This window comes from Diospyros lotus, chromosome 8 (genome assembly GCF_014633365.1).
Source record: "Diospyros lotus cultivar Yz01 chromosome 8, ASM1463336v1, whole genome shotgun sequence".
NCBI classification, from domain to species: Eukaryota; Viridiplantae; Streptophyta; class Magnoliopsida; order Ericales; family Ebenaceae; genus Diospyros; species Diospyros lotus.
This window is the reverse complement of record NC_068345.1, coordinates 14,260,013-14,287,716: the sequence shown is the minus strand read 5'-3', so window position 1 is coordinate 14,287,716 and position 27,704 is coordinate 14,260,013. Positions and strand designations below refer to the sequence as shown.

Here is a 27,704-nt window from a genome sequence, read left to right as displayed (position 1 = left end):
AATAGCTATCTTCGGGTTCGAGGCCACCGAATGGTTTATGTACATGAGACCCTGAAGGGTGTTTTTGGACTTGACCAAAAATAATGTATGCTAAGCCAATCTTGAGGAATTCATTGGGAGTTTAGGAGGTAAGAATAAATTCAGAAATTGATGTGAGACTTAAGCACCCCCACAATGCCCACACTGCAACATATTGGCGTACAAGTTAAAAATTTAAAACTTTTTAAAATAATATAATTTTATTGATTACATTATATTATTCTCAATCCCGAATAGTGAAAATTCTGTTCAGGGAATTTAATTTAATAATATCTAGGGAAGGAAGCGTAATGGATTAATCTTTAATTAGAGTTAAAAATTACCATGGGGTTTGCGCAGGGAGACCATATCGGAGAAAATGTCCGTCAGCGGAGAAATTTCCGAAGCGGCTGAAACTCCCCTTCTGGATGACGTCGTCGTCGGCGTCCTTGACTACAAAGGCCGCCCCATCGGCAGATCCAAGTCCGGCCGGTGGCGGTCGGCATCTTTCATCATAGGTATTCCTAAAGCACAATGGAATAATCACAAATTCACAATAGCTGTTGAATTGAGATTCAGATGTGGCTGTAATTTATTTCGCAGGCGTGGAGGCGGCGGAAAGATTCGCTTATTACGGGATAAGCTCCAACCTCATCAGCTACTTGACGGGGCCGCTCGGCCAGTCCACCGCCGCTGCCGCCGAGAATGTTAATACTTGGTACGGCACCGCCTTGCTTCTCCCTCTCGTCGGAGCATTTGTCGCCGACTCATTCCTTGGCCGATACCAGACCATTATTGTTGCTTCTTTGCTCTACATTCTGGTTTGTTACCTTCTCCGACTCCTGCGCTCTTTGTTACCAGAAAATGTTGCCCTAATTTTCAAAATTGAGTCACTGTTTTTCGCGAAATCGTGGCAGAGTGGTCACAGGAATCACGTCTTTCAGCAACTAAAATTGGAAAGTGGCATGGCACCTGGAAGCGATCAAAATATTGAAAGAAATAGTGGTTCAGAGTTGCTAGTAGATAACAGTAGAGGTGTCAAATGGGTGAACCCACCCGCCTATTGGGGCATCTCCAACCCAAACTTACCCCAAATTTAGGGTAAGACAGTATTTTTTTTATTTTTGTTATTATAAACATTTATTTTATTTTTAAAATTATTTACTTACTTATTATATATCAATTTAAATTACTACCTAAAACTACATAATTAACTATTAAATTAAATTACTACCTAAAAATCACTTCTGATTCCTTTGGCCAATATTTCGATAATATTGAAGGATCCGGAAGTGATTTACCAGATTATTAAATTATTGCTTTTGTTTATGCAGTATTTAAATCTTGAAAACTTTAGGACTCGTTCTCTTTACATTTCAATTTTCAGTTTTGACTTTTGAATTTATTTTTAATTTTTTGTTTTAGTAGTCTATTTAATGTGTGTTGTTTGTTATTTTAAAAAATTATTTTTCAAAACAGAAAACTAGAAAACAAGTTCTGTTTAGAATTTTGAGAATAATTTTTTATGACATTTTATTTAATGAATTTGATTATTCAGTAAATTAGAATTATTTAATGCTAATATATTATTAAGAAATATATACATTTTAAAGTTGATGAATTTTGTAACATTTTTTCCAGAATAAAATACGATAAATAAATAAATTGACTTGGAAAAAAATAGCCATGTATATATACACATTATATTACATTATAATACAAGTTTCTAGAAGCTTGGTTGGGGGAGGGGAAAGTCCGAAAGCCATGTATATATACATATTATATTACATTATAATACAACCTTCTAGAAGCTTGGTTGGAGGAGGGGAAGGAAGAAGCAGGAGATGATCGCCACGAGAGATTATCGGTGACAATAGTAGCAAGATCGACAGCGATGCTTGGCTGCAAAGGACGGTGGTAGAGGACGAAGCAAGGCCGCTGACAACCAAGATCGTCGAAGCAATAGTGGGCAGCGGTGGTGATAGCGAAGAGGCTGTTGACGAGCATGGTCGTGGCGAAAGCAAGTAGTGAAGGCGGTGGTCGCGGGAGACCAGTGACAACGAAACTGTGTGACCTAGTGAGCCGAGGGTCGCAATGACAATGCGAGGGTTGCGGGCAAAAGGCAATAGTGGATTGAAGGTCGTTTTTTGCGTTTTTGGTTTTTGGGAGTGTTTTGGCTGAAAACAGCCAAAACAATATTATTTTGTGTTTTCTTTATAATTTTTTTTTTTCAAAAATGCTTTTTTGAAAATGTAAAAGTGAATGCGTTTTCATTATTTTGAAAAATTGAAAACTCCAAATAGGTTGAAAACAGCAAAGAGAACAGGCTCTTAGTTTTCAAGATTTATGATGTTGTAGTGTTCATTCAGTTCATTTCTAATTATCTTGTCTGTAACTTTTATTTAATAATTTTTAATTTAGTGCATTTAATAATTATTATTCATTAATTGATTACAATTTATTAATATTATTTAAATATTATTAATACTAATAATAAGTAAATAAAAAGATGTAAAAATATAAAAAAAAGGATACAAAAGGAATTAAAATTTGTTATAGTTAAAATGGAAGGGCAAAATGGGGATAAACACATTACCCCAAATTTGGGGGTGGGTTGGAGAGGCCTTAGCACAGCCTGTCATGACCCCATTCAAGCATATAGGGTTGTGTTGGGCTAAGGGTATGTGGTGTGGCTCGGCTCGGCATGGCTCGACACGACCTATTGGCCTAGCATAGCATGCTTGTGCGCCAGCCCATGGCATGGTCCAACATGACCCATTTGGCCCGTTTGAAGACTTTTTTTAAAAAAATTATAAAAATTAAGAAAACTTTAATAAATCAAGTAATCTTTACAATAATTTTAAGTATTGAAGTTTATATTATATTTAATATTTAATTATTTAGTCATTACTCATTAGAGCAATGCTTTTAGAATCAGACCAAACATCGAACAAGAAAAGGGAATAGTTCATGGTTCAATGGTCGGACTGGGGTTGAACCGGGTTGGATTGTTTTAATTTTTTATTATATAAAAATGCATAATTAATGATAATATATTCTTACATACCTGAGAGGTGAGCAGTGATAAGAGATGAATGGGGAAGAAGAAGAAAATGGAAGATCAATGGTCAGAGATGAATAGAGAAGAAGAATAATGGAATAAGAAGAAGGGAAGATTGGAGAACAAGAAAAAAATTGGAAGATTGGAGAGCAAGAAGAAGAAATGAAGATTAGAGAAGAAGAAAAAAGGTTGAAGATCGGAGAGCAAGGAGAAGAATGAAAGATCGGAGAAAGAGCACTGGAAGATTGAAGAGTAAGAAGAAGAAGGGAAGATTAAACAAAAAGAAGAAATGTGGAAGATTGAAGAGAAAGAAGAAGAGGGGAACGTCGGTTGGCGAAGAAGTTCGGAGTGGCAAATCATCAGAGTGTGTCAGCGACGCTAGGGTTTGCAAAAAGGGCAACATTTTTGGGCTATTTATACCACTCAAAACAACAATGTTTTCAACAGCTGTCAATCATTGAAAGTGAACCAGTCAAACCACATTGGTTTGTCTAGCTAGTGGTTTGACTAGCAATTCAACTATGGCTTGATTGGTTTTTGAAAGCCACTTTTTTTTTATCTAAACCTAACCGATTCCCCCCCTCCCCCCCAACTCACGATCCGATTGGTCAGATTAGTCATTCTGGTCCAATTTTAAAACCCTGCATTAGAGCATTACACACTATTCTCATTAGTAATATTATAATTAATTACAATCAATTTAAGCTATACTTTTTAAATTATGGGTCCAATTTAAGGGCTTAAAAATATGTCTTGTGAGCTCAAAGTTATGAGTTTAAATTATAGTTTCGCTAATATTTGGATGGTTTTATGTCATAAAATTTGTAAGTTTAATTAAGAGAAGTTCAAGCAAGAGATAATACTGGCTCGTATTGAAAAGTCAAACATAGTATTTTTTTAATTCTTTCATATTCAAGATGGTCTTTAATCAAATTTGCTATCATTTATCTAATATCTGTATGCATCAAATTGTATTTCTTGTTGAGAAGGAACAACAAAAAATTAATTCTTCTCAAAATATACTTTTCCTAAAAAAAAATCTCATGATAACAAAATTTTACAAAATACCTAAATAAATATTTAATCATACAAAAATGAAAATAAAAAAGAAAAATAAAAATAAATATTTTTTACTTTAGAAAATCTGTAAGTGTTTTGCAACAGACTCAAGTTTGCTCAGCATAGTTACGAGGGAACTCTCGCAAATATATGTGTGTGTTGCGTTGAAGTGAGTTGCACAACTCACTTGCACCATATAGGGTGCATGGATCATGGATTGCACACAAATTAAAAGCAAAAGAAATTAAAAAAAGAAAAAGGGATTGGTGAATTATGGGGTGCATGCAAATGTTAATGTTGAAATAATAACATATAATAAGAAGAAATAGTAAGACATGTGAGCAACGTCTCATATATATATATATATATATATGTTGGTGGAAGATAAGGAAGACAAAGCTAGAAGGCTCACGCTAATGAAGGAACCGAGAGATACCAGATAATTTCGTGCATGTCCTTCTTATCTCTTGTTAATAATTATTTGTTTCAGTTTATTATCTATTTAATTTTGTTTATTTAATCTGCTTGTGTTGTAATCTAGAGCTACAAATTAGGAGTTATCTAAGAGCTGTAAATTAGGAGTTAGAGTTGAAGTAGAATTAGTAATAAGCTAGGGAACTTGTGTACTTATATTCGAGGAATAAATTGAGAAGAGTAGAGGTAGAATTCATTCAATCTACCTAATTTCATCAATATATATATATATATAAATATTTCACTTACAATCAATCATATTTTTTTCAAAAGTTGTAATCAATTGAATAGTAAAATGTTTGAAATTTCACCATTCAATTGCAAGGAATCCTTGCAAATGCACCACAAATTTCAAACTTCAAATGCTTGCATTCATTTGAAGTTTGAATGTTCAAACTTGAATGTCAAATAAATATATATATATATATTACTATCAATCAATCATATCTTTCTTCAAACGTCGTAATCAATTGAATAGTGAAATGCTTGAAATTTGATTATTCAATTGCAAGGAATCCTTGCTGGGAATCCCTACAAATGCACCACAAACTTTGAACTTCAAATGTGTTCATTCATTTGAAGTTTGAATGCTCAAATTTCAAGCGACCATATAAAGAGTACTTCGTTTTGGTCAATGCAATCCTATCTCTTCCATGATATCGCTCTCTTGCTATCTTGCCCTCTTTGTGCTCTAGTGTTTTATTAACTTTGATTAGTTTATTTGCTTTATATTATTTATATTTTTTCTTACTCTTAAGTCTAAAATCCTTAAGTATTTGATTAACATATTTTTGTTACAAAATATTTATTCACCATCATGTCTAGCTTTCGCTGATCCCGAACTACTCGCAAAAATGCTTCTTGCAATTGAGATACACCTTCCATGGACCCCCCTTGGGCTAGTACATCATATGCAAATCCCCAACCTCCTCAACCTCCATTTCCTCTCCCTCACAATTTTTTTAATAACTGGAGTGGCACCGAGTGAAGATGGACACACCCATAATTGAATTTCAAAAACAATGCAACCCCCAAAAACACAAGACCAACCAATGTTTGTTAACCCTCCCACCCCCACCAAATGAGCAACCGCCACCTCCCCATCCCCAACCAACAAAGGAGTCTTCCATCTTGAAATGTAAGCCCAAGCACTAGAGGACTAGTAACATTTGGAGCTCATTCGAGATTGTTAATACTTAATATAGTCGATGAAGATCAAAGAGCATTATGCAGATTTTTCCAAAAAAGATTGTGCATGTCAATCAAGAAAGGGGGACCAAACAGTTGTTTAGACATGCTAGGAAGCACGATGAAAGTGGCCTTGAAGCATCACAATCGTGAACTTGATAAATCTAGTTTAACAAAGCTTATAATTAAAACAAAATACTGGTTTTTATTTAGGGAGGATGAAATGTTCAACTGGTATTGTTCACATGCACTACAGCCTACAATCAAAGGGTTTTCAAGAAACACAATAAAAAAAATGAAGCAATGAGATTGTATTTAGAATACAAAGACAAGTTAAGGAATATATTTTATAAATTTAGTGGAAGGGTGTCATTAACATCTAACATTTGGTAGGACATTATGATAACATCCCACTATATGTGTCACAGTCCATTGGATTGATGAAGAATGGACAATCCAAAAAAGAATAATTGGATTTCATTTATTGGTAGAACAACATAAGAATAGTTTACTCGCAAATAAGATTAGAGAGACCAGTCATGTTTACAACATTGGCAATAAGATAACGACTATCTCATTTGACAATGCTAGAAACAATGGTTTTGCCATTGAGCATTTGAAATGTGAACTTCCATTAATTTTAGATAGGCAATTATTCCATAACTGATGTTTATATCAAATCTTAAATTGAGTGTGCAGGATGGTTTCTGAGTGTAGGAGGCATTAATTAAAACAAAGGGTGTTTTGTTCCTAATACATCGTAGGGATACACTTATGTGAGAGTGGAAACAACTAGTTACTAGATTTGGCCTATCGTATAGACGATTTACGACATATGTTCAAACTAGGTGGAACTCCACATTTTTATTATTAGAAAAAATAACACCATAGAGAGAACAAGTCAAACTATTTTGGAAACTTAGATGCATGACACATAGAAGATAGTGATTACATGTAACATCCTGCATCGAGCGATAGGAAAGACTGGATAAACTTACCCTGATGGGTCTACGCGAACTTCCCAGGGGTCACCCATCCTTAAGCTATCCTAGTTCAAGCACGCTTAATTCAGAAGTTCTTTATCCACATTCAGCCCAAAAGGTATTTAACTGGTGTTGTTTCCTTCCTTACTATCCTTGATATATATACTAACTTCTCTAGAGTTCCTTCTTGGACCTGACCTTGGGCTCTCGGGGTATTACATTCTCCCCCCTTGAGCACATGACGTCCTTGTCATATGACCTTACAACTAGTCCCAGATCTTCTCCTCATTGGGGGCTGCCATCCTAGAAGCTTGCCAGGAGTCACTCCCTATTTAGGCCCTCGCACCCCGGCGCCACTCCCCGCCCTCATCGGATCGCCTTCTCCAAGGGTCGGCTCTGATACCACTTTTAACATCCCGCATCGAGCGATAGGAAGGACCGAATCAACTTACCCTGATGGACCTATGCGAACTTCCCAGGGGTAACCCATCCTTGAGCTACCCTAAACTCTAGCTCAAACACTCTTAACTCGGGAGTTTTTTATCCACATTCAGCCCAAAAGGTATCAAGTTAGTGTTGTTTTCTTCCTTACTATCCTCGATATATATACTAGCTTCTCTAGAGTCCTTTCTTGGACCTGATCTTGGGCTCTCGGGGTATTACAAGCAACAAGTTGATATTATTATGAACATTTTAGGAACATTTTAGCAGCCTTTCCAAGAATATATTGGATTCTCTCCAAAGATTAGGAATGTAATCATAGTTTAAAACAGTTTCCTAAATCTGTAAAGTTGTATATATGGTTTCCTTGTTTATTGTGTAGCATATCTTTCCTTTCATAGAACTTTCCTATAGTGTGTTCTCTTCCCTATTAATAGGGAATGTATCCTATTGTTCAAGGTACGATTTTGATTCTAAACTTCCTTTCTACTCATCAATTTCTACATGGTATCAGAGCCAACCTAAGGAAGTTCTAAAAATCGTTTTTCCGACCTTCATTGCCTCTGCTACAATCTTGTTTTTTGGCCTTCATTGCCCTGTTTGCTTCTTGTCCTTTCTCGATTAATTATCTTCCTATAGAATGTCGGAGATCACAAAAGCCACATCTCTCAAGCCAGCAAAAGAGGCGATACCTATTGAATCTACGATTGGATGGTGGCAACTACCTCCAATGGTCTCAATTGGTAAGGACTTTTTTGAAGGGAAGGGGGAAGATCTCCCACCTCACTGGACCAGCCCCTAAGTCCTCAGATTCTATCTTTGCTACTTGGGACATTGAGGACTCCATGTTAATGTCATGGTTGTGGAGTTCAATGCAGCTCGAGGTAAATAAAAATTACATGTTTTTATCTATGGCTAAGGATATATGGGAGACGGTAAAAATGACATACTCAAAGATGCAAGATGCATCTATTGTTTATGAGATTAAGACCAAGATTAGTGGCACAAAACAAGGATCTATGAATGTGACAGATTATTATAACAAGATGAATGGTTTTTGGCTTGAATTGGATCACTACCAAGACATTAAGATGGTATGTAGTGAAGCCACTATTATTCTAACATCAATGCTAGAAAGAGATAGAATAGTAGAGTTTTTGGCTGGACTTAACCCTGAATTTGATCAAGTTAGAGCCTAGATTCTTAGCTGAGAAAAACTGTCATCTTTGAATGAGGTCTACTTTATAGTTCGGAGTGAAGAACATAGAAGGATTGCCATGTTTAGTGATAATCATATGGAAGGTTCTGCTATGGTTTCTAATAGAATGCAGGGAGCCTGGTCAAAATCGTCTCAAGGCAAGGAGCAATCATTTTCAAAACAGAATAAGGAAGGCGTGTGGTGTTCTTTTTGCAAGAAACCTAGACACACACGCGAGACATGCTTCAAATTACATGGAAAAGAAGTAGTCTTAAGCAAGATGGGAGGAGGATTCAAGGGTTTGCAAGCCAAACAGTCCATGAAAGCTTATCTGACCACTAAAGAAGGAGAAGAAACTGCTGGAAAAGAAGAGGCTGCAAACATACCTGATTTGGGAGGACTAAACATTGAGGAGATCAGTAAGTTGAAATCTTTTTTGAAAACCTTTCAAGGGCATTCCTGCTCTCTAGCTCAAGCAGGTATGTGCTTCAATTTTGAGAATTTTGTTGCCTCCAAAATACCTAGGAATGAGTTATGGATATTGGACTTTGGAGCTACTGATCATATGACTCCTAACCTAAATTTTTTCGAAACATATGAACCCTTAAATAGCTCCAGAAACATTACAGTTGCCAATAACCAGTTTGTTCCTATTGTTGGGCCTGGCAAAGTGAGCCTCACTCTTGTTTTTAAAGTGCAGCATGTTCTTTATGTTCATAGCCTTTCTACCAATCTTCTTTCAGTCTGTAAATTAACTCGAGACCTCAATTGCAGCGTAATTTTTTCACCCTATGATTGTGTCTTTCAGTATCTTGCCACAAGGAGGACGATTGGTGTTGCTAGAGCACACCAAGGACTGTACTACTTGTAGCAACAGCAGATCCATGATTTCCCTGCAGGAGATCAGCCTAACCTAACCCATGTTTCCACATCAAATTCTACAAAAGAGGTTGTATGGCTTCACCATCTTAGATTCGGGCACCCTCCTTTTTCTCTATTGAAATCCATGTTTCCTAAACTATTTCATGGTCTTAATATTAGTGAGTTTCACTCTAATGTATGTGAAGTATCCAAACATCATAGAGTTCCCTATGCTGTCTGTAATAAATTGTCATTGTTTCCTTTTTAATTGGTGCATTCTGACATATGGGGACCCTAAAAAATTCCTAATTGTTCAGGGGCAAAATGGTTTGTTTCTTTTATCGATGATTGCACTAGAATGACCTGGGTTTACTTATTAAAAGAGAAGGCAGCCCTTAGTAGTGTCTTACAGTCTTTTTACATGATGATTCTCACCCAATTTGGGGTATCAATTCAAAAATTCCAAACTGACAATGCCCGAGACTACTTTAATCACACTCTCAATTAGTTTTTCCAACAAAAAGGAATTCTCCATGAATCCTTTTGTGTTGACACTCCCCAACAAAATGGGGTTCCTGAGTGAAAAATGAGGCATCTTCTCAACGTGACTCAAGCTCTTTTGCATCAGAGTTCTGTCCCTAAAACTTTTTGGGGTGAGGCTGTGCTAACTGCTACCCATTTGATTAATCGGGTCCCCTCTCGGGTGCTTGGAAATCTTAGTCCTCATCACTATCTTGCTACTCATTTTCCAGCTCTCTCTCTTCATTCTCCTCTCCCACTTAAGGTTTTTGGGTGCATGGCCTTTGTGCATTTGTCTAAACAACATCTGGACAAATTGGACCCAAGAGCTCTTCGTTGTGTCTTCCTTGGATATTCTTCTACTCAAAAGGGCTATAAATGTTACTATCCTCCCACTCGGAAGTTTGTTATCTCTAAAGATGTTACCTTTGTGGAAAAACAAGCCTTCTTTCGTCCTTGTGTTTCTAGTCACCAGGGGGAGAGTCTAGATGGTGCCCAGGTCTTGCCAAGTTTGGAATCAGTGTTTCATCCATCATCCACTCAATCCTATGACCCTCGGTCCACAATTTCTCTTCCCACTAATTATTTGTCTCCTACCTTTTTTACTCCATGTCTAGCTCCTTAAGAGGTAACATCTCAAGAGTTACTCCCTTCTATCCCAGGTTCTCCTACAAGGTTCAAAGGGTCACCCTACATGTATAAAAGGAGGAATCAGCCTACTCAGTGGGCTCAGCAAGAACCAATTTCCTCCCCACAACCAGGTATGGAATTCTCTCAATCCATTGAACCTTTGTCTACTACTGACTACACTGATTTGGACCTGCCTATTGCCATTAGAAAGGGAGTTAGGAGCTGTACTAAACACCCTATCACCAATTTCATTTCCTACCATCGTTTGTCTCCTAAGCACAAGTGTTTTATCTCTTCTCTTGACTCTATAGCTATTCCTAAGACTATGGAGGAGGCATTACAGGATCAGAATTGGGTGCATGCTATGCAAGAGGAAATGAGGGCCCTAGAGAAAATCAGACATGGGACATGGTGCCTAAGCCAAAAGGGGTGCAGCCTGTGGGTTGTAGATGGGTATTTAATGTTAAGTATAATGCAGATGGCACTCTAGAAAGGTATAAAGCTAGATTGGTTGCCAAAGGATATACTCAAACCTATGGTATTGATTATTTGGAAACTTTTGCACCAGTAGCAAAAATGAACACTGTAAGAATCCTTTTGTCCTTAGCCAGTTGTTATGGTTGGCAATTGATGCAATTAGATGTTAAAAATGCTTTCTTACATGGTGATCTAGAAGAAGTTGTCTTTATGGAACCATCTCCAGGTTTTAATAATGGTGTTGCAGGTACATGAGCTGACCTCCCTTGATGCATTACTAATTCAGTTTAAGGATCTATTTGCAAAACCTAAGGACCTACCTCCTCAAAGTCCATTTGATAATTTTATCCCTTTACAACCAAATGCTGAACCTGTGAATATAAGATCCTACAGGTACCCACCAAAGCTCAAAACAGAAATTGAAAACTTAGTAAGAGAAATGCTGGACAACTCTATAATTCGAGCCAGCAAAAGCCCATTTGCATCCCCCGTCCTTTTAGTTAAAAAAAAGGATGGAATATGGCGTTTTTGTGTCGACTACTGCCAACTTAACCACATCACAATCAAAGACAAATTCCCCATTCCCATCATTGAAGACCTCCTAGATGAACTACACTAGGCAACTGTTTTCTCTAAACTCGACCTAAGATCCGGTTATCATCAAATTCGGATGAACCCAACTGATATACCCAAAACAGCCTTTAGAACTCACCATGGGCATTATGAGTTTACAGTAATGCCCTTCGGATTAACTAACACACTAGCAACCTTTCAAGCCCTAATGAACCACATCTTTGAGCCTTATCTTCGAAAGTTTGTGTTAGTATTCTTTGATGATATATTAATCTACAGCCCAACTTTTTCTAAACACCTAGAACACCTTAGAATTGCATTTAGCATCCTTAAACTCAATCGGCTATGCATCAAAAGGTCCAAATGTGACTTCGCCTAGAAGCAGGCTGAGTATTTAAGGCATGTGATTTCTAGTGCTGGAGTTAGCACTGATCCCAAGAAGATTTCAGCTATGGTAGCATGGCCTAAACCCGCGACCATCAAATCCTTGAGGGGGTTCTTGGGGATAACGGGTTACTATAGGCGATTTGTGAAGAATTATGGGGTGATAAGCAAGCCTCTAACAGAATTATTAAAAAAGGATAACTTCAAATGGAATGAAGAGGCAGAAAATGCATTTGGACAAATGAAGCAAGCCATGTGCGAAGTTCTTGTGTTGGGTATTCCTGATTTTAGTAAACCATTTTTGCTGGAGACCGATGCATGTGGAATCGGGGTAGGAGCTATGTTATCTCAAGAGGGCCGACCCTTAGCCTTCATGAGTCAAGCTTTAGCCCCAAGACATCAAGGGCTCAGCACATATGATAAAGAGTTGTTAGCGGTGTTGATGGCAGTGGAAAAATGGAGGCACTATTTGGAAAGGGGGCAATTTATAATCCGAACAGATCATGAGAGCCTCAAGTTCATTACTCAACAAAAGTTGCACACTAACTTGCAGAAAAAGGGGATGGCCAAGCTAATGGGGTTGGATTTTGTGATTCAATATAGAAGAGGGAAAGAAAATGTAGCTGCCGATGCTTTATCCAGGCGTTATGAGGAGGGAGATTGTGCAACTATTACAACATTGGTACTAGATTGGTACTAAGAGGTGACAACGAGCTATGCTAAAGGAGCGTGGACAAGGGAGTTACTGGAACAGCTGAGTTTAGACAACAACAGCAGGCAGGGGTACTCTATATGTAATGGCTTGATACGGTATAGGGGCAGATTGGTGATAGGAGACTGTAATGTCTTGAAGGAAAGGATTTTCCAAACCATGCACGACTCACCGTTAGGGGGGCACTCAGGCATCCAAAACACTTACCGCAAGGTGAACCAAGTGTTTTACTGGCCAGGATTAAAGAAATCAGTAATGGAGTTTGTAATGCAGTGTGACTTGTAAGAGGTGTAAACATGAATCAATAGCTAAGCCAGGTCTTCTACAACCATTAGGGGTTCCAGATCAAGCATGGGCTGATATAACTATGGACTTTGTTGAGGGATTATCGCGGTCAGAGGGGAAGAATTGTATCCTAGTCGTGGTGGATCGATTAACCAAGTACAACCACTTCATCAGCTTGGCCCACCCATTCACGGCACAGGAGGTGGCTAGAATGTTTTTAGATAATATAGTGAAGTTACATAAGGTGCCTCAAACGATCATTTCTGACAGGGACAAGGTGTTTACTAGTTTATTTTGGCAAGGGCTATTGAAATCCTTGGGTTCTAAGCTCCATTTGTCCACAGCTTACCATCCGAAAACCGACGGCCAAACTGAGCGAGTTAACCAGTGCCTTGAGACCTACCTAAGGTGTTTCTGCTTTATGCAGCCCAAAGAGTAGCACAAGTGGTTATCCTTGGCGCAATAGTGGTACAATTCCAGCCACCATCGGTCTATTGGGATGACCCCATTTGAAGCATTATATGGATACAAGCCCAGCCTACTACCATCTATGGGGGAGCTAACATTGGTGGCAACTGCAGACACCTATCTACAAAATAGGCAGGAGATCCTACAAACTTTGAAAACTAAATTGGTCAAGGCTCAAAACCGGATGAAGCAACAAGCGGATAAAAAGAGGAGTGAGTGAACGTTTGAGTTAGGAGATAAAGTGTACCTCAAACTCAGTCAACCTCATCTGAAAACTCTCTTAAGGCAATCTGTCACTAAACTAAGCCCCAAGTTTTTTGGACCATATTCCATTATTGCCAAGGTGGGACCAGTTGCTTACAAGCTACAACTGCCTGAAAGAACACACATTCACCCCATGTTCCACATGTCCTTACTCAAGGGAGCAATTGGGAACCAAGTGGCTAGTCAAACCCTTCCCATTCCATTCAGGGAAGAAGAACCAGCCATCACTCCAGTAGCCATCCTGGACAAACGGGTGATTTTTCAACAAGGAGCCCCAATCACCCAAGTGCTGGTGCAATGGTCCTCACTGCATTCCGACAATAATACTTGGGAGTATCTGCCAAAGTTCCTCCAATAGTTTCCAAACACGGCCAGCTTGCTCAGCATTCTTGAGGACACGAATTAGCTTAAGGGGAGGGGAAATTGTCGTGTACCCAAGGGGGTGGGGTATAATTGTAATAAACAGTAGAAGTTGGTTGGGATTTGTAATTGTAAAGATTCGAGATTGTTGCTTGCGGAAGTGGCAACCGTTTGGCGCTAACTTCTGCTAAGGCCGAGTACATATACGATCGGCCTATCACATTGAAAGGCGTCGAATATCATTTGAGAATTTCCTGTTCTATTTCCCTCTCATTTCATTTTCTCTTTCCCTACATAATTCCCACCAAGTTCTCTCTACAAACGAGAGAACATCTTGATGAATCTAGTGTTATTAAAGGCGCACTGAGGCGCACAAGGGTCTTGGAGCTTGAGGCGCAAGGCAAGGCACGAGCCTAGTGGAACTAGGCGCAAATTAATAAAAATAAAATAAAATAAAAATATATGTCCTAGTTAAAGAAAAATGTATAAAATAAGTCCTAACTTTTAATAATATTTTAACAAGCATGTTATAAAAAAAATAAAAAATTCAACATATGCTAACTACTAAGAGAAATAAATATTAAAACAAATTACATACCTGTGAATTCCAGCACAATAAATCCAAACATATTTCAGCAACCAAAATATAAGTATCACAGAAGTTAAAAAAATTTGTAAGAAAAGTCTTTAACTAAAATTAGATTAAATCCAAAAGAGGTTTGTAGATCTTAAATCCTAATTAAGATTAGATAATCTAAAAATCATCCTTATTGTCAACCTCAAAATCTAACATTTCCATATTCCCATCATTAGAAATATCATCTCCAATATCCTCTTCTTTCACATCATATCTCTCTTTCTCTTCATCTTCATCAGGTTCAATTGGAGCATTTGAAGTGGTAGCCCTTCTTCTACTCTTTGTCAAATTTAGAGTTGGAGCATTTGATCTAGTTGCATGGTGAGCTTTTTCAACACCGGAAGCTCTAGAAACATCAGCCCATGTTAAATCATCGCCCTTATGTACAAGTTCATTATCTGAATCATCAAGTTGGTCAATTGTCCCAAACAACCACTCATTATTTTCATCAATTTCATCCAAGGAAATGGGATCTATAGATTTACGTAAATTGAAGCGACGTCTCAAAGCTCTATTATACTTCACAAATACCAAATCATTAAGACGTTGCTGCTCCAATCGGTTTCTCTTTTTGTTATGAAGCTACCATAATAATTGAATTAGAATTAGTAAGTTAAAAGATATAAGAAATCATCTAGTTAATACTTAATATTACTAATAAGATTGAAATGCTTACATGCTCAAAGATACTCCAATTTCTTTCACATCCTGAGGAGTTACAAGTGAGACTACAAATCTTTATGGCAAACTTTTGCAAATTAGGGGTTCCAGTATCAAATTGAGACCACCATTCAACTGAGAAAAACACATACAAATTAGCAATTAAAAATATAGATTATTGATCTAATCTAAATTAGATAATTTAGAAAACTGTGTTACCTGGTGATAATTGATTCCTTCCTCTAATCCATATTTGTTTGCCAAATAACCCTTCAATAAAAGCTCAACTCCTTCGAAAGTTTGTCTTGCACTTCTGCAGTGGGAACCAGCCTCTCTATGCAAGCATACAACCCTTCAATAACCTCGTTGTCTTGTCTAATACTTTCATTTGAGTAAAAAATGCTGGATTCAAATAATATCCAGCTGCATGTAAAGGATGATGCAACTGAACATTCCATCTCTCATCAATGATTTCAAATATTTTCTCGTATTTGTTCTCATCATCAAAAGATTTTGCAATGGCTTCTTTTGCCCTATTCATAGCCTCATAAATATAAGGCATAGCAGGTTTGTCCTCATTATCCACCATTCTAAGCACCTTGACAAGAGGCCCAGACACCTTGAGAGCAAAAAGAATATTTTTCCAAAATGATTCCTGGGGCACTGTTTGAGCTGCTTGCTTACCTTGTGTTTCCTTTGCAAATCTAGAGTTAGTCCACTCTTCTGAAGTGAACATCTTTCTCAAATTAGCTTTTTGTTTATGAAATCTTGAAAGGGTGAGGAAAGCCGTGGCAAACCTTGTTTTTCTAAGTCTTAGCATCTCTCTTTTTTGTGTAAATAACCTCATCATATTTAATACTTGTGCAGAGCTATATAAGTACCCATTGACTGAACATGCCTTCTGAAATGTGCTCTTAAGTCTAGGAATTTTAAAAATGTCCTCCAACATCAAGTCCAAACAATGGACAGCACGTGGCGTCCAAGACAAATTCTTGTGCTCAGTCATTAAGAACTCTCCTGCAAGACATTAATTCAAGGAAAAAAATAGTCCTTAATTTCAGTAAAAGTTAAAAAGAAAAAAATAAATTAGTAAAAGTAAAACTTACCAGCTAGAATATTAGCTGAAGCATTATCAGTTACAACTTGAACAACATTTGCTTCTCCTATCTCCTCCACAAATCAGTCAAGCAATTGGTAAAGTTTCATTCCATCTTTAGCATAGGAAGATGTATCAATAGATTCAATAAACACACTCCCCTTTGGACTATTTACCAAAAAGTTGAGCAAAGACCTATCTTGCTTATCCTTCCAACCATCACACATGATTGTACATCCATATCTTGCCCATTCCTCCCTATGACTCTTCATAATTTCTTTTGTGTGTTCCATCTCCTTCTTAAGATAAGGTACTCTAACCTCATGAAAACTTGGGGGTTTCATTCCTAGACCAGCTCGCCCAACAGCCTCCATCATTGGCTTAAAACTAGGGTAATTGACTGCATTAAATGGTATACCAACTTCATACATCCATCTACTAAACCAAACACATGCATTCTCTCTCAACTTTTTGTTGACATGACTTTCTATTGTAGTTTGCTTTCCTTTTGCATCCTTTTGATTACTCACTTTAGGTTTAGCAGATAAAAACAAATCAAGAGGCCCTTTTTGCTGTTGCCTTTGTTTTTTTTGTTGCATAGTTGATGCTTGTCCTTGCATAGGCCTTTTACCACGGCTTTGGAAGGCCCCTACGTCCATTTCATCAATATCATCTCCTAGTGTGTCAATATCATCAAAATCTGGCATATCATCAAAGTCATTCTTCCCTTTCTTTTTTGACATAAACTCTATAATTTCATCTCTAACATGAGGAGGACATTTTGAACAAATTTCAACATTCCTATAACCTCCAGCAAGGTGTTGTTTGGCTCGGTATACACCTCCTTTAGTTAATTTCCCACAAAAATTACATTTGAAAGTGTTAAGGTCTTTGGGATTTACCAAACTATGATATTTCCATGCCGGATCTTTTCTTCTACCAGCAGAGCTACTATCAGGATTAGGATCAATAGTGTTGGATGACATTTTAAATTTTTGATTCCTGCAAGATTCACAACATGTCAACAATAATACCACTCTAAAGACCATCTTAAGAAAAAAAAAAAAAAAATTACCGCAAAGGGTCATTTGTCATTGCAACTATGCAGCTCATGGGGCTGAGTGTTGATGCAGTTGACCACTATTCTATTTATAAACAGTATTGAACTGGCAAAATTGCTAAGGCCTAAGGGTCATTGGAGCCATGCAGCTCATGCTACTAAGAGTTGCTGATCACTATTTTATTTATAGAATAGTAATAAACTATTAGGAGTAATAAAATAACTCCTCCAAAAACAAACAAATATCCAACAACAATAAGAAATCAACAGTTGCTGGCAGCTGGCTTGCTGCCCTTTGTGTTGAAACTTGTAACTCGAAACTAGAAAATAAATAAAGAGATGAGACAACAATGAACAAACATACCTGGAAACCGTTTGTTGTTTCCCGTTGCTAACTAAAGCTGGGTTGTCCGTTTGAAGAAGGGAGATGAGAGCCGAGAAGGTAGATGATGCAGTAGTTATGCTGTACGTTTGAAGAAGAGAGAGGAGAGTCAAGAAGGGAGATAAGTTGTGAAGCTGTGTTGTCCGTTTGAAGAAGGCAAGAAGAGCCGAGAAGGGTGTTGTCTGTTTGAAGAGGGAGAGGAGAGCCGAGAAGGGTGGCTATGCAGCCTGTCCTATCTGTTTGAATAGGGAGAGGAGAGCCGAGCGAGAAGGGAGGGCTGTGCTGTTGCAACCGTCCGTTTGAAGAGGGAGAGGAAAGCCGAGAAGGGAGAGGAGTTTTGGTTGTCTTGGAGCTATGCCGTGACTGCCGTGGAGAGGATAGTCGAGAATAGCCAAGAAGGGAGAGGAGAGGACAGCTGCAGACTTGACTTTTGGGATTTCTTCTATCTTAAGTCTCTTTGAATTTAGCTTTTCAGAATATCTTGTTTTCTTTTATTTAGGTATAATTTGAATTAGGATTAGATTTGATTAAAATATAGCAAGAAATACTAAGATTAAACTAAATTAAACTGAAATTCAATTAAAACAAACCAGGCGCAGCCTTGGCACGCCTAAGCCCAAGGCTGCGCCTGAGGACCTGGATGCGCCCAGGCGCGCCTGGGCAGATCTCGCTTGCCTGGTTCCGTTCTAGGCACCAGGCTTGCGCCTGGCATCAAGGCGCGCCTTTAATAACACTGGTTGAATCTAAAGGATTCAACAGTTGGGTACGTGGTGGTTTCTCATTTGATGGGGGTAGGGGTTATCAAACATTGGTTTGTTTTGAGATTCTAGGGGTTGCTTTTTTTATTCATTGAAATTCTATGATGGGTGTGTTAATCTCCCCTCGGTGTCACTCCAGTCATTAAAAAGATCAAGAGGAGATGGAAATGAAGTCTAAGGGGATTGAGGTTACTCATGATGTATTGGCCTAGGAGGCGTTTATGAAAGGTATCTCAGTTGTGGAAAGCATTTTTATAGATAGTATAAGATCAGCGAAGGCTAAATATGATGGTAAATAAATTTTTTGTAACAAAAATATGTTAATCAAATAATTAGACTTGAGAGTAAAAAAAAAATATAAATAATATAGAACAATTAAAATTATCTAAGGTAACAAAACACTAGAGCTCAGAGCTAGAAAAAGATCAAGAGCATGATATCAAGGGAGAGAGAGTAATGTATTGAACAAAATGAATTGAGACCCCCGTCTAGCCACTTGAAATTTGAATTGTCAAACTTCAAATGAGTGCAAACATTTGAAGTTTGAAGTTTGTGGTGCATTTGCAAGGATTCCTTGTAATTGAATAGAAAAATTTCAAGCATTTCACTATTTAATTAATTATAACGTTTAAAAAAAGATATGATTGATTGATAGTGATATATATATATATATTTGTACGTTCAAACTTCAAATGAATGAAGGCATTTGAAGCTTGTGGTGCATATGCAGGGATTCTTGAAATTGAATAGTGAAATTTCAGTTGATTACAACATTTGAAGAAAGATATAATTGATTGATGGTTAAAATATATACATATATGAGGGGTTGCTCACACGTCGTACTATTTCTTCTTCTTATATGTTATTATTTCAGCATTGACATTTGCATGTACCTCATCATTCATCAATCCCTTTTTCTTCTTTTAATTTCTTTTGCGTTTAATTTGTGTGATCCATCATCTATGCAGGCTGTAAGGTGCAAATGAACCATGTAGCTCACTTTGGCACAACACACACATACTTGCAGGAATTTCCCTGAAAGTTTGTTGCAGCACACTTAACAGATTTCTTACAAGTAAAAATATTTATTTTTTATCTGATTTTTTGTATTTTTAATTTTTATTTTTATATGATTAAATATTTATTTAGTTATTTTGTAAATTTTTTTATCATGAGGTTTTTTTAGGAAAAATATATTTTGAGAATAATTAATATTTTTGTTGCTCCTCAACAAGAAATAAAATTTGATGTATATAGAAACTTATTATTTATTTATTTATTAGGTAAATGATAGCAAGTTGACTAAAAACCACCTTGAATTTAAAGGAGTTAAATTGTGTATGGCTTCTTCAATACCGCATCTTATCTTTTGCTTGAACTACTCTTAGTTAAACTTGTAAATTTTATGATGTATAATCATCCAAATATTAGTTATACTATAATTTAGACTCATAATCTTGAGCTCACAAGACTCTGTTAAAGCCTTTAAATTGGGCCCATCATATTAAAGGTATAGCTTAAATTTTTTAGTCATCAATTGTAATATTTCTAATGAGAGTAGTACTTAATGCTCTAATGAATAATGGCTAAATAATTAAATAGTGAATATAGTATTAACTTTAACTTAAATTATTGTTAAGATTACTTGATTTATTAAAGTTCTCTTAATTTTTTAAAAAAATTTCTTCAAATGGGCCAAATGGTTTGTGCCAAGGGCCTGGCCAAGCCGCAGGTCACATGCCCCAAGCCCAACATGATCCTATATACTTGGGTCATGCCAAGCTGGGCTAATAGGCAGGCTGCGCGGGATGGGCCAGCTCCCCGTTTGACACCTCTACATAAAGGTACTGAGGAACAAACCATTTGTTTCATAAGTCTTGTTAACCTAAGGCTTAGAAGCAGAAACGCTTCAATGTATCTGTTATTCCTAACCATTGATTCTGAATTGCTGTTTACTTTTTCTTTTGATTGATTAATAAAATTCTTGTATTGTTCAAATTGCAGTTTGAACTAAACCAAATTGTAATTTTATTGTTTGTTTTGGTTTTCTTGGTTTTCAGTATGATTTAGAATTAGAACATATCTAAACCATAATTTATAGTTTGGTTTCTATATTCTTTCAAATTGAACTGAACCAAACTGTACACACCCCTACAGAATTTGGCTTTCTATGCTTGCTCAGTGAAGTGTGAGGTTAATGAAGGTCGACTGTGTAATAAGCACTACCTGAATTTGAAGGGCTTTTGTGTAGCATGTTAAATTGCATATTAGCAATTGTGTAAATAATAATGCAACTACTTTCAATTGATTCTCCTGCTAAATGTGTCTAAAATTGCAAGAGGCAATTCATCTTTTGAGTTTTTCAGATCATTTCTACAATGTTAGTAGAGTTGCTAACAATAGTTGATTCAAGGGTCCTATGCAGACAAGGCAGTATTCATTAAGCCTGCATCAGATAATACTTGTCTCATGGATACTCTCACTAGAAGGGGGAATTAATTTGTTTCTACCAAAACTGATTTTAATATGACTGCTTCCTTGGAGAGCCCCTTTGTCTTGCCTTTGAAACATTATCACCCCCTAGAACTGTGCTGTACCTGACAGCTTTGAGAATCATGCACTGCCTGGATATATGCTAATGTCAATTATTGCTTTATGTCTTTCAAGTTTAACTGCAATGCATTTGACTCTAAATTAGAGTGGAACATGTTAATTGAGGTACAAGTTTTGGTTTACTGAACATAAAAGTGCTTCAACACTAGTGCAGTAACTGAACCACAAAAACCAAAAAACAGATAAAAAAAAAAAGAAGAAAGTCAGTGGAAATAAAAATAAAAAGCACAAACACAAATGAAAAACATAGAAATAGCTAAAATTACAAAATAGTGAACAACCAACAAATAGAAAAGAAATTCATCAAAACAAACAAAAGAAAAATGAAAAGAAGTTGCAAAGCAAGTTGCTGCAAAGAAAATCAGTGAAAAAAGAAAAAAAGAAAATCAGGTTGCTAGAGTTGGTTCAATAAAGAACAAAGAAATAAACAGTAAACCCAACATGTGAATAGTGGACTACCAACAAAAAAATTCAATAAAACACAGATGAAAAGAAAAAATGAAAGATTTGTCACCGAAAGTGGTTTGCCTGCCTTTGGCAATACTGCCAGTAAAAAACAAATCGCCGGACATAAGCCCTTGTGCCATCACAGGTGTCTTGTTGGCTGGGATGTGAGCTCATGTCCTGTCAAGCTGTTTGCCTGTGACAAGTCTGGCAGACCTCCAGCCCATCAGCTGGCTTGCGTCACTCTTACCTTTGCAATTATGCTTTCATAGTGACCAAAAAAAAGAAAAATCAGATCCTCCAATGACAAATTAAGCTAAAACTTTATGGAAAAATGTGATACATATTTGTTATAGGCGCAAGAGGCATGCACCTTAGTGCCTCGGCAGGCGCCTTGCTTCAGCTGTGAAAAGGTGCCATAGTTGTGCCTCGTGCCTAGACTGCCTTTGACAACTATGGAAAGGATTTCTTTGTAAATAAAACTTGTAGCCTGCAAAATCTTCTGTGGCAAGTGAATATGTGCCATCTGTTGTATTGCCAAATGATGGTGGGAAAGCTTTTACCTGGTAAGATCATATTCTGTTGACTTTTAGATTCTTAAATCAAAGCTTGGATCAATTTAAGGAGATGACAATTTCAGATACACTGTTTACTGCTAATTATACTTGCAAGAGTTGCAGCTCTGGTTATATACTAGGTTTCTTTATTGCTTTGTACTTCATAGTAAGGCAAATTTAAGGTTCCTTCTTGTGACGGAACGTCTCTGATTTGACCTATGGAAGCAGTCCCTTTGCAAAAAAGTAAAGGGAAGGCTGTATACAAATATGACATTCAGAAAGCAAGGATCCCCTGTTTTTGCCTAACCATCTAAATGAGGAGCCTTGGCCTCTAAAGGTCTAGGATCTATTGCTTTAACTTATGAACTTAGCTTTTTGATTACTAGAAATACTGACTTGATTGATGTGAATTATCCACCAGTCTGTTTCTCAACACAGGGATATTAAATATCAGGTAAATTACACACAGATCTCTTATGGTTTGGGCCATTTGCACAGACCTCCTGTGGTTTAGAAATGGCTCTGAAAGTCCCTATGTTTTAGTTTTTTTTTTTTTGCAAAAAACACCCTTCTGTTACTAACTCCTTTAATTAGACCGAGATTAACATAAATTATGTTAAATTAACTGAAATTTAATGAGAATAAAAATAAAAATTCAAAAAAAAAGAAAAGAAAAAGAAAAGGGTATTACTGGAAGCCATCGGCTGGAAGATGGGTTCCAGCAACTGGAACTCATCTTCTGGCCAATGGGTTCTTGGTTTGGTGGGGGGGAATCTATTGACTGTTGCCGTTGCTTGCCACCAATGCTACAAGCCCCTGTCCGGTCTCTGCCACCACTGGCCATCATCTTCAATTCTGTTCAGCCTCTGCTGCTGCTCTGTTCTGCTGTCACTGCTCTGACACCATAGCATCCTATTGTCAAACATGCCACCTCTGCCTCTAGTACTCGATTGTCCACTGTTGCTTCTTGCCACCATTTGTGACACCATTGAAGGAGAAGACCAGATTTCCTCACTGATCTAAGGAGAAGCAAAATCTAGGTTTGTTCAGATCATTCCAAATTTGGAACTGTTACGAATAAACAGAGATAGAAAATCTCCTCATACACAGTCAAAATCAAGCACTGATGATATCAACTAATCTGGCCGAGAGTATAAACACAACATAGCAGATATTAAAAACATAAACGAAACAAGAGGCACACAATTTATAGTGGTTCACCCCAAATAGGGGCTACGTCCACTTGAGCTCCGGTGAGAAGAGCTCACTCCACTATATACTCAATCTGATTACAACCATACACGAAATCAAAACAAAAACAACCCTGGTTCTCTATACAAAATGCTCAGAATCACTATCAGATTAGGAGCTTACCTAGAATCAAAAAACCAGAGAACACATATGGACAAGAGGAAGACGAACTGTACAGAGATTTACAGAGAGAGAGAGAGTAAAAACCCTCTTTTCTTTTGTCTTCCCCCCGATCAAATCATCAATCTCGAGGCGAGAGATAAATAATGCATCTGGATGGCTGAGATCGCATGTGATAAAGGAAGTTGCAACGGCTTGGATGAAATCGTGCAAGAGAATAGCTGCAGGCTACGCGACAAAAGCCAAAAGCCAAAGGGCTTGGGCTAGGCCAATGGTGGCTGCCAAATGGCCCTCCAGTGGGTGCCCAAATGGGCAGCCCACGGTTGCCAAATGGCCCCCCAACCTTTGGGCCTCATTTGGTGTTTCACAAAAAAAATATAACAGGAACGAACCTAGATGGGTTTGGTCTGGGTTCATTCTAGATCTTCGAACCCACTCTGGGTCTGTTCCTCTCTAGATGGGTTGACGGTGGCAGTGCAGTGGTGGTTGCAAAGCTGGGTCTCATCTTCTTCACTGCCACTGTTTCTTCTTCTTGTTCTTGTTCTTTCTCTCTCTCTCTCTGGGTTCTATTTCTCATTCTAGATCCCCTAGGAGACATGTCACTTTGATCTGGGTTTTGCAAGGTCGATTTCATTTGGAACCGATTAGTTCCAGATCAAAGTGATTGAACCCCTATTTCGATTCATTCCAGAAAATCAATGGGTCATTGCCAGCAATGGCACCAGAAACACTATTTTTTGTGGTTAGAAATGATGGTTTTGGCTGGAAAACTCATCTTTTCCAGTGCCATTCCAGCTTGCCATCTCTGTTTTCTTTAATTCTAAAGTTCTTATCCATTATTTAGTTTTATTTTAACTCAATTAGTGTTTAATTAATTTAATTTAAATTAATTAGAGTTTAAATTACAGCGATAATAACTGAGGGAGGGCCAGTGTGGGCAAAAAAATGTAAACCACAGGGACCTTTAGAGCCATTTCTGAACTATGGAGGGTCTCTGTGCAAATGAGCCAAACCACAGGGGATCTGGGTGCAATTTACCCTTCAATATCAGATATCTACTTATCTCAGATGCTGACAATGCTTGTCTGCATTGGATGAATTACAGGGACTTGGGCTGTTAACTCTCTCTGCTGTGCTTCTTCCATCTTATAACAGTTCTGATTGCCAAACTGCCACCAATATCAGTCCGTGTTCTCCCCCACAACTTCTAGTTGTCTTCTTTTTCTTCTCCCTTTATCTTGTGGCAGTTGCACAAGGAGGGCACAAACCTTGTGTGCAGGCTTTTGGAGCTGACCAGTTTGATTCACAAGATCCACAAGAGTGCAAAGCCAAAAGTTCATTCTTCAATTGGTGGTATTTTGGTTTGTGTGCTGGTTCCTTGACAACACTTTTGATCATGAACTACATTCAAGACGAACTTAGTTGGAGCTTAGGGTTTGGGATCCCCTGCATTGTGATGGTCTTTTCCCTGGCCATCTTCCTCCTTGGTACCATTACATATAGGTTTGGCATCAAAACTGAGGATAATAGCCCATTTGTTAGAATTGGTAAGGTGTTTGTCAACACCGCTAGGCGTTGGCGCGCCGCCCCTTTGGCAATGGCTGTGGAAGAGGAAACTCAAGGCATCCTTCCCCACCAGGGTTCTGATCAATTCAAGTAAGGGCTTCTAACTTTATGCCTGTGATGATTTCTAGAAACTTTTGCCCTCATCCATAAAATTATTTTAAAAATAACCAATATCGTACTTGAAAAATATGGTTTTGTTTTACGAACAATTTGGAGTTGTTCACTGTATGGCTTATGGTATGTGAGTTAATTTGTTCTTGATGGCAGTCATATATTTGGTCATTGTAGATTTGATGAAATACTTTCTTGCAGTCGTTTGCATCATCTGGATTTTATGATCCATTCAGTGCAGTGGTCCATTGAAAGATTGTCATCTTGTCATGTTCTCTAGTTTTCATGTTATCTTTCTGCTCACTTATGGAACCATATTATGAAGTAAATAACTGAATTTGCATTATGTTATTATTTTTTTCATCTCTCTCTCTCTCTCACGCACACACGCACCCCTCTGCATCTTGTCTTCCCTTCGAGAAGGCTGTTCTGTGGCTTCAATAATGTGATCAGTCTCTCATCAGTTGAAACATTAAGAAATCACATTTTCAAAAATATTTTTCTGTTCATTACAGGTTTCTTAATAAGGCCTTGCTTGCACCAGATGGTTCGAAGGAAGACGGAAATGTCTGTAGTATAAGTGAGGTTGAAGATGCGAAAGCAGTTCTGAGGCTGGTTCCAATTTGGACCGCATGTTTGGCGTATGCCTTGGTCTTTGCACAGTGCTCCACTCTTTTCACAAAGCAAGGAGTGACAATGGACAGATCAATTGGCCCAAGCTTTGATATGCCTGCTGCTGCACTTCAGTCTTTTATAAACCTATCCATCGTGGTGTTTATTCCTATTTATGACCGTGTTTTTGTTCCAATTGCTAGAACTATAACCAGGGAACCCTCAGGCATAACAATGCTTCAAAGAGTTGGAATTGGGCTACTCTTATCAACTATTTGTATGGTCATTGCAGCCATAGTTGAGAGAAAGAGACTTGAAACCGCTATAAAATACAGGCTCGTGGATAAGCCAAAGGAAACAATTCCAATGAGTGTATGGTGGCTGGTACCTCAATATGCATTGTATGGAATAAGCGATGTGTTCGCCATGGTTGGCCTGCAGGAGTTCTTCTACGATCAGATGCCGAGTGAATTGAAGAGTGTCGGTCTCTCCTTGTACCTTAGTATTTTCGGAGTCGGGAGCTTCCTAAGCAGCTTTCTCATCTCAGTTGTGGAGAATATTACAGGAAGGGATGGTAAAGAAAGTTGGTTTTCAAACAACTTGAACCGGGGCACATATCGATTACTTCTACTGGCTTCTAGCTGGAATTGGTGCAGTGGCATTGGTGGCTTATATGTACTTTGCAAAATCTTACATTTACAGAAAACAAACCACCATCTGAAATTGGATGGCATTTACAGACGGGCATGGGGAGCTGTGGGTGTGATGGTGAGGTTTGTGTCGAGAAAGGAACAGTGATGAGCTGCGCATATTCTGTTTGGTGTTAAGAGGAAAAGAAGTAGCATTCTTATGCTCTGTGCATTATTTATTATGTGCAAGGTCCCAGTGATTGTGTAGGATATTTGGGACTTGGGATCATAATTTAGGTGGATCCTATATATTTTCCCATGAGATCAAACGGCATTTGTGAATGTATGCAACAGCAACATTATCATCACGCTGTTGGTGCCTCAACACTTGGCACGTTATCATTGAAGTTGCCATGGAAGGGAGAGATGACCCGAACATCATCGGAGTGAATCAGTTGATCTCTTAAGACTCCACAGCTGCCTAACAGGTGATCCAAAACAAAGCCAATAATGATCCCCGGTAAAAGCTTCCCTCCCTAGCACCATAGGCTGTGTGTGTGTGTGTATTAAGTTGGCAGATCGTTATAACAGGCTTCCCGAGAAAAAAAATTCAATAATTAAAAATTATCGAATAAGGCACAAATTAATAAAAAAAAAAAAGTAATACAAATGTGTAAGTTGACAAGTTAAAATAAAGAAAATTTTAAATTTGTGTTTTGTTTGATGAAACTTCAAGTATGAAGATTATTTTAATCCATAAATGGATCTCATGAGTTTGCACATTTTGTGCTCTTGACCATCTTCTATGAAATCTATGGGTTGTTCCATATGAATTTCTTCTTCTAGTTTGTCATTTAAAAATGTTGTTTTTATATATTTTTTTTATGTAATTCCAAATCTAATTTGGCCATTGTTGATAGGCTAAGAGGTAAATATTACAACAGAAAAAATGTTTCCTCATAATCAATTTCTTCCTATTGAGTATATCCTCGGTTACTAGATGTGTTTTATATTTCTCAATGGATCCATTAGCCTTTCGCTTGATATTCAGAATCCATTTATTTTCAATAGCCTTGCGATCTTTTGGAAGATCAATCAATATCCAAACTTGGTTTTATTTTATTAAGTCAATTTTTTTTTCATTGTCTTCTTTCATTTTTTTTAGCAGGTTCAAAAACAATCTCTAGGACAGAGTTATGTTCTTCCTCATCTTGTGGAGCAATTAGAAAAGCTTCACCTTTAACATTGAAACG

General features: G+C 37.6%; 2 protein-coding genes across 4 annotated transcripts in view; one reads left to right on the top strand and one right to left on the bottom strand.

The window, feature by feature from the left end:
- Nucleotides 1-507, bottom strand: part of LOC127807426 (uncharacterized) — a 44,843-nt gene extending 44,336 nt beyond the window's left edge. Inside the window, exon 1 of one of the 3 annotated variants that reach the window (XR_008024683.1) lies at nt 363-507. Coding sequence is in view for 1 of the 3 variants with exons in the window: in XM_052345265.1 (XP_052201225.1) it covers nt 363-365 (3 nt within the window). In the remaining 2 variants the exon portion in view is untranslated. The remainder of the gene's footprint in view (nt 1-362) is intronic. The other 2 variants (XR_008024682.1, XM_052345265.1) reach the window with 2 other exon arrangements.
- Nucleotides 335-27,379, top strand: LOC127807422 (protein NRT1/ PTR FAMILY 5.10-like). The gene is given in 5 exon segments (XM_052345261.1): nt 335-536; nt 622-839; nt 24,639-25,189; nt 25,726-26,431; nt 26,433-27,379. Coding segments are annotated over 5 exon segments (1,725 nt in total). The 5' UTR covers nt 335-397; the 3' UTR covers nt 26,544-27,379.
- The last annotated feature ends 325 nt before the right edge of the window (nt 27,380-27,704 follow it).